General features: G+C 55.0%; 1 protein-coding gene across 1 annotated transcript; it reads left to right on the forward strand.

The window, feature by feature from the left end:
- The first annotated feature begins 1,333 nt into the window (after positions 1-1,333).
- On the forward strand, positions 1,334-7,841 carry Ihh (Indian hedgehog signaling molecule). The gene is made up of 3 exons (XM_057762236.1): positions 1,334-2,188; positions 4,528-4,789; positions 6,376-7,841. Exons 1-3 carry the CDS (start codon positions 1,874-1,876, stop codon positions 7,032-7,034), a joined length of 1,236 nt encoding a protein of 411 aa, XP_057618219.1. The 5' UTR covers positions 1,334-1,873; the 3' UTR covers positions 7,035-7,841.
- Positions 7,842-11,267: the final 3,426 nt, after the last annotated feature.

Raw genomic sequence — 11,267 nt, forward strand, 5'->3', positions numbered from 1 at the left:
ATATATATATATATATATATAATAAACCCTTCACTTGGGAACCAGAGGTAGGAGCATCAGTAATTCAAGGTTATCCTTAACTGCAAAGCAAGGGTTCAGCCTGGTCTACATTAGATCCTCTTTCAAACAAACAAAGTAATTGCCTCAACTTCAAATATAAATCAGCCGCAACAGTCCAATCTCCTTTAGGAGAGGGAGGTGGGCAGATGGGGTGCATGTATGTATCATAACCATCATGATTTGTCTAGCATGTCGAGCATGGTGGTCCTTGCTTGTAATCCCAACTTTCAGGAAGTGGAAGCAGGAGAATCCAGAACTAAAGGCTAGCCTGGACTACATACTTGAGACTCCATCTGTAAAGGAAAGAAAGGAGGGAGGGAGAGAAAGAGAGCTTAAACTTTTAAATTCTAACTTTATTGAATTTGTGTAATATGTTGCAACTGACGTGTTATTTGACATTGTGGTGGTGATTTGTGCCTCTTCTTGTTTTGGCAGCATAGATTAAGTCATTCTGCCTCCCTGAATGTCCTATTAAAGTGTACAACCACGTTCCCTTCCTCTGTAGAGTTCATGCCCGCTTTTATTTTTGAAGTAGACTAGAGTGACCCTGTGCAGTGCCTGTATGCAGGTGATTTGGGATCCTTTCGGCTTTCTTACCCAGCCCGGGCTCCTCAAGTCATTGTTGCTTATCCCATGGCACCAGGTGCTCTTCCATCTCTGTAGCTGTCCCCATTTTTGCTACTCTGTCTTGGCCTTTCCCTTTGCAACTTTGTCCCACTTGTTTTAACAGTGTTTCTAACTCAGAAGCCCTTTTTGACCCTTGACAAGGCTGCATTCCCCACCCCAGTCCAGTTTCGTACATGGCAGGTATAGGGTCGTGGAGTGTACACTGGGTCAATACAGAACCCTGCTCCTCCAAACTGAGAAGGCGTGTTGCCTGGGCCAGGGTGGGGCACGGAGTTATGAATGGCCTCCAGCTTTTGGGTTTGCTTCTCCGCAGGGGACACTGTAGGCGGCTGTGCGGTCCCGCCACTGCCCCCCGCCCCTTGTGTCCGGCTGCGACGTGGGTTGCGGTCTCCGTGGGGGTGGCATCTCCTGTCCAGGAGGTTTGCGCCTGGCGGGGCTCCCCGGAGCCACGAGGAACCGGGAGGCGAGACCAGGGCGGGGTGAAGCGCGTCCGGGCGAGGAGGACAAACGCAGGCAGCCGCTCAGGGGGCGCAGAGGGCAGCGGGCGGGCGGACGCGCGGCTAAGGAGCGCGCGGGACAGGGCTGACTAGCCTAGGGGCCGCCCGCCCGAGGGGGAGGAGGCTGTGCCGCCCTTGCTGCAGGTTCGCTGTCGAGCGCGCAGGAGGCAGGGACATGGATAGGGTGCGGTCTGCGCGGGGCCCCGAGCCCGGATCTCTTCCATTTCCCCTCTCACTCGACCCCGGGCTGCGCCGCAGACGGCAGCAGCTCCCGCTCTGCCCGAGCCGCCTGACCGCCGGGCCGGGGTGCTAACCGCGGGTCCCTCCAGCCCGCCGGCCCGGCCAGCCCAGCCCAGCCCGGCGGCCCGCAGCCCCGCCGCCCGCCGCCCCCCGCCGTCGCCGCGTTGCCAAAACAAACGGGCCGGCCTATTTATTGGCGGCCGGCGAGCCGGGCAGCTCAGAGTCGAGGCGCCGAGGGGGACAGCACGCCGCCACCAGCCAGGGCCCCGGGCCCCCGCCCCGCACCTGAGTCCCGCCGGCCTTGAGCCGCGCTGCGCTGCCCATGGCGCCCCCGCCTGGAGTTCCCAAGAGCCACCCAGACGCCTGAGCCCCTGAAGCTCTCCCAGCCACGCGCCCACCCATCAGCCCACCAGGCGCCGTCGCCTGCCGATCTCCCGGGCTACCCGGCCATGTCTCCCGCCTGGCTCCGGCCCCGACTACGGTTCTGTCTGCTCCTGCTGCTGCTGCTGCTGGTGTCGGCGGCGCGGGGTTGCGGGCCGGGCCGGGTAGTGGGCAGTCGCCGGAGGCCGCCTCGTAAACTCGTGCCGCTTGCCTACAAGCAGTTCAGCCCTAACGTGCCGGAGAAGACCCTGGGCGCCAGCGGGCGCTACGAAGGCAAGATCGCGCGCAGCTCAGAGCGCTTCAAGGAGCTCACCCCCAACTACAATCCCGATATCATCTTCAAGGACGAGGAGAACACGGGCGCCGACCGCCTCATGACCCAGGTGAGAGCGATCGGTCCTTCCAGCGCGCCATCGAAGCACCGCCACCTGCCCAGCACTATCCTCTTGCCTGGCACCTTTTCCCGACTGCCTGGCACGCCCCCTGGCACCTGCCCTCATGAATCCCGGGTGTCTTTCTGCCCAAGACGGGCTGGCCAAGGGACCCCTCGGGAGTGCTGGCATCCCGGATCCCGCCCGGTGTCTTTGAGAGGAGTTCTCTGCTGCTGCCAAGCCCCACAGCTCAGCAGGTTGGCGGGCGCCTCTGCCCGCCGCTCAGGTCAGATCTGGCACTCGAAGGTACCTCGACCTGGCTGCCTCTTGCGCCTCCGGGGACCACGCCATCCCTCCTGGCCTAACATTTCTCACAGCCCAGCTTTGGTCATTTCAAAGCCACTTGGCACCCCTAAGGCGGAGAAGCTCAGGACATCAGGGACCCCGTGGCCTTTCCTCCCCATGTGCCACTTGGTTAGCTGCGCTGCCCTCTCCTGGAGCCCTGTCTTGGCTGGCTCTGGGATTAAGGAATAGCAGGGAAAAGTTGAGTTTGGAGGCAGAGGTAGGAAAGGGAACCAGCCGGGTAAGCCCACGTGTCTGTCGAGAGGGTTGAGCAGCGCGGTTGCGGTTAAAGGGTGGGGTGCTGAAGACTTCAGGCTCTGAGACCAAGCTTGGGGGAATCCTTGAGCTTGGTGGCGCGGACGAGAAGGATGGGAAGTAGGAGAAGGGATGCCTAGGAAGGCAGAGAGCAGAGATGACACTAACTTATCTCTCCATGCGCGGAGCAGGACCCAACTCCGCCAGACAACAGAGTCGCACACTTCCTTCTCCGAAGCCTTGTTCGCCTTGGGAAAGACATACGCCCCTTCCCGTTGGGATCTACCGGCCCATTCCCTATTAATAGGCTGCCACTTTTCTAAATCTTTAGAGAAAGCAACTAAACCACGGCCTTCAGCATGCGCCCTGGCGCCGGGGCTGGCCAGCCGATGTCGGGGCCGAAGGTTGGCCGGTGGCCGGGCCGGGCTGGGCGCCGAGGAATGCAGATAAGGATCCGGGCCACAGGCTGGGCAATCATTGACAGTGAGCGCCCAGGCTCTGTACCAGAAGGAGGGGGTAGAGGGGACTAGTCGAACCAACGGGAGCTGGCTAGTAAGGCAGACAGACATACATGAGGTCTAAGGACTGTCAAGGGTCTAGAAGGAGCCCGTGGAGCTACCTCCCCTTACTGTGGGTTAGCACCCCCAAGCAGGCTGCACAGTTGGGAGGACTGACTAAGCCTTGGATTATAGTCACTGTTGACTCCTGGGAGGCTAAGTCCAAGGGTCTGTGGGGCCTGAGCTCAGTGGGGCAGAGGTAGGTTGATACTTGGAGTGCCTGGCACCTCACTTCAGCGGAGGGCCCCTTCCCCGAAAGTGAGAACTCCACCCCCTTTCCTCAGTCAACTGCAAGGTCCTTGAAGAGGCAGCCACCACTGATGATCCTTGTCCCCAGGGCACAGTTCCACTCCCACACTGTTCAAGGAAGATTCTGAGGATTCCTGGCGGTTTCCTGAGATCAAAGGCTCGGGTTTTTCACGGGCCTCTTCCTAAATAGGGACAACGCACCCTAGTAGAGGTGTGAGAGCTCCCTGATCCCTTGGGGGAGGGGGGGAACGACCTCTCTGTCCCAGTCAGATGGGCAGGGTACTGGCTCTCTGCCTGTCGTATCTCCAGTTAAACGTGGGCAGACGTGGGCTCAAAAGAAGGCCCCAAAAGGTACGTTTTTGTGGCAGTTACTGGAGGGATCTAAGTAGACCTGGAATTTTCCTCCAACACACCCCCTGACCTAAGCTGCTGGCTGGGTCTGCACCTGCCGTGCTGGCAAGGCTCTGTGTCTGGTGGCCTCAGCTCTGGGGCTGCGGTGACACCTACTGGGCACCTTTGGCCTTGCATGCCTAGCAGGTCAGCCCTCAGGCAATGGAGTGTAACAATCCCTCCCCGCGGAACGCCCGCCTTGGTGCCTAGGTAAAATGAGGAACTCGCCTTTGGAAAAGCATAGCTACATTTGTGGCGAAACCAAACTAATCAGAGGAGAGGGAGCCAAGCGAAACTCCACTGACTGGAGAAGAGTCCCCTGAGGGTGCGTAACTCCATGCGCCTTCCAGATTTGTGGCGCCACTATGTGGCCTAGTTCCCTGGAGACTCCCGACTGTGGGAGAACACATTCAGAGTGCTCTATTCCTAAGGGAAAGGGGCAGAGGTCCTCCCAAGTTTTCCAAGTCTTTTGAGTGGTGTGGGAGAGTCGGCTGAAACTTGTTACCTGAACCTGGGTAGGGCTCCCTTCCCTAACTGCGAGCTCCTTCCCCTCCGCAGCGCTGCAAGGACCGTCTGAATTCGCTGGCTATCTCTGTCATGAACCAGTGGCCAGGTGTGAAGCTGCGGGTGACCGAAGGCTGGGATGAAGATGGTCATCACTCAGAGGAGTCTTTACACTATGAGGGCCGTGCGGTGGATATCACCACCTCAGACCGCGACAGAAATAAGTATGGACTGCTGGCACGCTTGGCCGTGGAGGCCGGCTTCGACTGGGTGTATTACGAGTCCAAGGCCCACGTGCATTGCTCTGTCAAGTCTGGTGAGCCGCTGCCGGGGGGCTGGACCCGGGGCCGGGGCCGCAGGGCATGGGCAGGCAGCGCAAGGCCCAGTAGGGCCAAGAAGGTGAAGATGGCCTCCAGGGGATGGAGGCGGGGAACCAAGGGAAGAGGATTTCGGAGGCGGCGGCAGCGCTCCCCGCCGCTGTTTTGGACTGCCTGCTCTTCTCATGTCCGGTAGTGCTATGGCAGGAGCCTAGAGAGACAGGGCCTATTCCCGTACCACTGAGTGCTGACGTGGTGGTTCACAGCCCAGAGACCGCCACAGGAAGTACAAGACAGAACAAGTTGAAGAGATGGAGGAAGACAGGCTGGCAGGCATCACGCCCCCCCCCCCTCACAGGTCCATACAAAACAAGGCATGGTGGGGTTAGGGGTCAGAGTGTGTCCAGACATCAGTATGCCTGACCAGGAGACCAAAGGTTCAGAACCTACCACTCAGATGAGGTCAGGCCTCCCAGCGGGGCGCAGGCGTCCCCAACCTCTTCCCCAGAGCCCCAAAGCTGGAAAATTTGGGGTAAAAGCCCAAAATAAAGTGAATTCAATAAAGTGGATTTTCCCAGATTGGCCGCCTTGTTGATCAGAGCTGGCAGGCACTGGAGCCTTGCCCCTCATCCCCAGTCTCAACAGTGTCCCTGTCTCTTACACTTAACCCACTCATGAACGCTTCACACGGTTCTCCCGCCGGCCTCAGTTGGCTGCAGGCTCCACCCTCTACGTGGGACCATATAGTAGTTGCACGCACAGACTGGCACACTAGATCTTTTTCGATATTTTTGATCCACCTGGGTTCACAAGGGTGATCCTACCAACACTCCCTGCCCACAACCTGACCCTTTCAACGGTGTGTACTTACAATCACATCTCCCTTCATCTAAAACACTGACCTAGGGTCAGCTTCCCAAATGGCCGCTTCTGTTCATGACTCCTGACCCCAGACAGTGCCCTCCATTCCACCTTCTGATGTCACTGTCCAGTCCCTGCGGAAGTAACCAACACATGAACTGAACATGACGACTGTTGTCCGTGCCGTTAACTCACCCCTGAGCACTCACTCTGAGGGGTCTCAGGCGTTTGTTTTCCCCACGGGCTGACCTTCCTCTAACTTCTATAGACACAGATGATCAGCTCTGTCATAGCGCTGGACTTGGAAGGCCAGTCTGGGAGGGCCATTTCTTGGGAGTGTTTTATCAAGTGGCAGAACAGACTACCTAGACCTCTGCAAAGCTAAGCAACTTCCCATTTTCACAAGACAGTAGCTTTCCTGGGGTCAGGCCTTAAGCAGCCAATGGCTCTCCTGACCTCCAGCCTCTGGCTGCTTTACAGCAGAATATGAGCAGACGGGGATGCCACCTGGTGTTCGAGCCCCAGCGGGCGCCTCTCATTGGCCAGGGTTTGGGCTGGGGAGAAGAGGGACAGAGAATCATAATACGGGTTGGCGTGGGTCATCAGAAACTGAGGTATAGTGATAAGGGGATTGTCTGAAAGCAAGAGCAGCTACCCCTGGGCTAGGGTGGCCAGAGAGGGGCACTGTACCTGAGTAACACCTTCATGTCCCTTCTACCCACAGAGCATTCCGCCGCTGCCAAGACGGGTGGCTGCTTCCCTGCTGGAGCCCAGGTGCGCCTAGAGAATGGGGCGCGTGTGGCCCTGTCAGCAGTGAAGCCAGGAGACCGGGTGCTGGCCATGGGGGAGGATGGGAACCCCATCTTCAGTGATGTGCTCATTTTCCTGGACCGTGAGCCAAACAGGCTGAGAGCTTTCCAGGTCATTGAGACCCAGGATCCCCCACGTCGACTGGAACTCACGCCTGCGCACCTACTCTTCATTGCTGACAATCATACAGAACCAGCAGCCCACTTCCGGGCCACGTTTGCCAGCCACGTGCAACCAGGCCAATATGTGCTGGTAGCCGGGATGCCCGGGCTACAGCCTGCTCGGGTGGCGGCTGTCTCCACCCATGTGGCCATGGGGTCCTATGCGCCACTCACGAGGCACGGGACACTGGTGGTGGAGGATGTGGTGGCCTCCTGCTTTGCAGCTGTGGCCGACCACCACCTGGCTCAGCTGGCCTTCTGGCCCCTGCGACTGTTTCCCAGCTTGGCATGGGGTGGTTGGACCCCAAGTGAGGGGGTTCACTGGTACCCGCAGCTGCTCTACCGCCTGGGGCGTCTCTTGCTAGAAGAGAGCAGCTTCCATCCGCTGGGCATGTCTGGGGCAGGAAGTTGAAAGGACTCTAACCACGCCCCTCCTGGAACTGCTATGCTGGATCCAAAGGCCTCCCCGCCAGGAAGGCTCTGACCCTGGAAGGCACCTGGCCTGAGGACGCTGGTCTTCATCCTCTGTCCAGAACAGAGACACCATGGAGACCTGACTAGGTGATGCTGGGCCCACACCCTTATCTCGGTATAGTGGTAGAGTGACTGAGCTGACTGGGAATGGCTCTCTTTTCCCAGAGACCTTGAAACCCAGCGAGCTCTCACTGCGACTCTTCACCTCCCACCTCCTTACAGGGGAGGACCCGTTCCATCTGCCTTTGGACTGCTTACTCCAGTGTTTCTTGGGGCCTGGGTTTGTGATGTCCTTGTTGGCAACTGATCACAGTATGAAGAGAGTCTACCTGTCCGTAGGCTTACAACCTCAGTTAATGCTGCTAGATTCCCTAGGAGCCAGTGGGGAGTTGGCTGGACTCATTGCCTTCCAGAACTGAAAGACCACAGCCACCCTGGCCATCCTGAAACATGACCTTTATCTGAAGGCCACACTCCTCCAGACACGTCCCCAGACTTGGCTGTCAATGTGCAGAGTCTCTGTTCCAGGTCGTGTTACCCTAGTGCCTAGGACTGGGGGAGGAGCCTGGGTTTGCCACCCCTGCCCAGGCTAGTCTCCCTTTTCTGCTGAACCCCAACCCCCAACCCCTCCTCCAGTCTGTCTCCCTTGCCTTATTTATTTGCATGGAGGGGAACCCATGGGAGAATTTTGGGAATGTTTTGGTCTTTCCTTTCTTTTGTAATAAAAATTATTTAAGTTGTTAGAGCCATGGAATCCAGGATTCTGAGTGGAGCCAGTATACAGTCAGGTGCAGTCATGCGTGGGTGGTCTAGGAGCCTCCTCTAAGGGCAAACCTCAGAGCTCCTAGCCTCACTTCAAGTCCTTTTTAACTTGGCAGATGAGTCTGGGCGAGGGCTTGCCTACTGTTTTCCCTAAACATGGCTGTGCCAGAGACACAACAGAGGAAACTAATTCTGTGGCCTTGTCACACCCCCAGAACCATGATACTGTGTCCTAGTGGAAGTGGCCCTCCTGTTTGTCCTGAACCTTCTCAAGGAGGGCCTGTCTTTTAAACTCGTTTCTATCGGTAATGGACCGAAAAGATTCTATGGATCATTTTTCTTGGTGGCCCATTCTGACTTCTTGGACAAGTCAGAGGTCCCTAAACCAGCAGTTGTCAACCATCAGAGTTACCTGGGCAGCCTGTGGAAAGGATGCTATTGACTTCCAGGCGTCTGTCTTCATAGCTCCAATGGGAGGCCCAGGAATTAATTTTTAAATATTTCACACGTGGCGAATGATCTGTGGATGCCAGTTAATCTCCTGTCACCAGGAGAAAATACTTGAGAAAAAAACAAGAGAAGTGATTTATTTTGTCTCACGATCTCTAAGGTTTCATTTCCTGGCCAGCTCCACTGCTCCTCTCATGACATCTGGGAAACAGAGACAGAGAGAGCAGAAGGTGTAGGGTCAAGTCCCACCCTTTGAGAACCCACCCACCAGTGATTTCCTTCCTTCATCCAGGTACCACCTTCTCACAGCCTGTTCAGGAATGAGCTCATCACTGAAGGAAAATGTTAGTGCCGCTACTAAGCTTTCATGGGGGGACATTTCATATCCCAAACCACAGAGCAGTGCTGCAGTGTCTACTGGGGTGTCTAGAGAAGGCTCAGTTTAATGCCAATGCCTCATTTTCAGATAACATAAGGCAGATTTTCCTGCCCAAGCTAGATCAACTGAGGAGAAGTAGTCAGTGATATTCAGGTAACAGCGAGGAGATCGGAAAACAAAACAATACAAAGCAGTGTTCCAAAGATGAACAGGGTGTCACTTGCCCATAAACCCAGCTCCTGGGAGGCTGAGGCAGAAGGATTGTGAATCAGAAGTCAATCTGGGCTATGTTCTGTGACCTTGTTTGAAAACAAAACAAATAAACATCTTTAGCTGGTCATGGTGGCACAAGCCCATAATTCTAGCACCCAGGAGACAAAAACAAGAAGATTGTTAGAAGTTCCAGGCCAGGCAGGGCTACATAGGACCTTGACACAAAATAAACAAGCAAGCGAATCAATAAGCTTGCCCTGGGGGTCAGGGTCCTAGGTTCCCACAGACAGCCATCTGATGAAGACTATTGTGAAGCCATCTGATGAAGACTCTAGACTTTACCTGTGTGGCCTATTTATTGCTTATAACAACCCGGGTGGTGTGTATGCTAATATCGCCATTTTCCAAATCATAGCACACTGGAGGTAACACCACAAGGGGCAGAAGTAAGACTTGTACCCTTCTAGTTTGCCTCTCAGGCCACCACGGTCATAGGCTTTCTTATCCTGGGGTGAACTTGTGACCACTCTAGAAGGCCACTCCTAGCATTCCAGGCCTGGGAGTCTCTAGACCAGACCCATCTCGTCAGGCTAGAAGATTCACAGTTCTTGTATAATGAGAAATATGAGGTGGCAGTTATGATGTCCTTGTCCATTTTCTTTCCCATTCTTTCCTGGTAGACTTTCTATCTGGTAGATCAGTCTACAATGATAGTTGGAGAACATGGATGCATAAAGTAGGTAGCTCTCCAGGCCATGGAGGACAGAACGAGAAGGGAAGGGGAAGACAGGAGGAGGGGGACATAGGTCAGGAAGCAGGGGAGAAAACAAACATAAAAAATTAAAATAATAGCTGGGCAGTGGTGGCGCACGCCTTTAATCCCAGCACTTGGGAGGCAGAGGCAGGCGGATCTCTGTGAGTTTGAGACTAGCCTGGTCTACAAGAGCTAATTCTGGGACAGGCCACAAAGTTACAAAGTTGCCTCGAAAAATCAAATTAATTAATTAATTAATTAACAGTCATGGTAATGGTGATGATTACCTAGGTAACAGGAGTCAGTGGGGAAAGGCCTAGAGTCAACGAAAGGGCCTGGAGAGCTTAAAGCAGGGAGGGGCTCATGATCGGAGTTTCCAAAAGTTTCTCTGGCTTCTGTATGGAAGAGACACTAGCAGGGAGTCCACTAACTGGCAGAAGGGAGGTGACCTGGACTGGGGAAGTGGTGATGGGGCTAGGAAAATGATGACAGAATAGAGATTCAAGCAATAAAATCAAAAATTGAAGCCAAGACCAAGCAGGTCATGGTGGTCCGGAAAGGACCAGAGTGAAGTTGGGGGCTTGTCACCACGGGCTTCACCTCTCCCACCCACAAGTTCCATTTGGCCTCAGTGGCTGCCCCGAAAGGGTTTTCAGGGCATTTCTCAAACAGATGTCCTGTCTCCTTGTTGCTGAAAGCTGGATTCCTGGGTACATGAGACCCACACACACTGAGGCTTCCACTCTCTCTGCCTGTACTTCCACTCCATCTTACTTTACCCAGTATCACCGTGTGAGAGTTGGTGAAGAACCATTTCCTTCTCATGGTTCCTGGGGTCGGGCATTCACTCTCAAGGTGTTGGCATCTTGGGGTCAGGGGCTTCTGTGCTGTGCCATCTGAGGGTATAATGCTAAGAGCTAAACGAAGCGGGGAAAGAAAACACTTCATCTCGTGGGGATTCACTTGGCAATGGTTAACCCATCTCCAGGATACTGGTATTTATTTATGCACGCACAGGAGTGGAGCCCTCCCAATCTTATCACTTTTACAGGTCCTATCTCTCAATGCAGATATACTGAAGTTATTTTATAACACATGAATTTTGAAATCAAACCATGGAACTCTCTTACCACATTGAGAGTGCATGGAGAAGGCACTCGGGTTATCCCTCTGTTCCCAGGCTCAAGTCCACATGTCCCGGGGGAGACCTGGAGATAGTGAGATCTGGAATGTCGGGGTTCAGAAAACGAAACCAGATGACTTCCTAGGTGTTGGGTCTCTAGAGCTGCCTGGGGAGATTGCCCTCAGTGAGAGAGGCCCAGTGCAATTAGGTACCCACTCCTGTCTGGGCTGGGGTCTCTCTGAATGTACCCAGCCCAAGCCAGCCCTGCAGCCTCCTCTCTTGTCTCAAAATCGCCCTTGGCGTGGTTCATTGGAAGCCAAGTGGGCCTCGCTCCTCTGCTCTTGCACAAATGGAAGACTTTTGTGAGTGGGTAGACCCTGTGCTGGTCAAAGGGAGACCAAGCAATGGCTCTTTAGGTAGTGATCTAACGCTGTGGAAACAGAAATAGGCCCACTCCGTTAAAAATACATAAGGCTGGGCCTTTATGGTC

The sequence above is a fragment of the Chionomys nivalis genome, chromosome 2 (assembly GCF_950005125.1).
Source record: "Chionomys nivalis chromosome 2, mChiNiv1.1, whole genome shotgun sequence".
NCBI lineage: Eukaryota > Metazoa > Chordata > Mammalia > Rodentia > Cricetidae > Chionomys > Chionomys nivalis.

Coding starts and splice junctions, on each gene's coding strand:
- Ihh (XM_057762236.1), top strand. CDS start 1,874: ATGTCTCCCGCCTGGCTCCGGCCCCGACTACGGTTCTGTCTGCTCCTG. Junction 2,189..4,527: donor CCGACCGCCTCATGACCCAG/GTGAGAGCGATC, acceptor TCCCCTCCGCAG/CGCTGCAAGGACCGTCTGAA. Junction 4,790..6,375: donor GCATTGCTCTGTCAAGTCTG/GTGAGCCGCTGC, acceptor TTCTACCCACAG/AGCATTCCGCCGCTGCCAAG.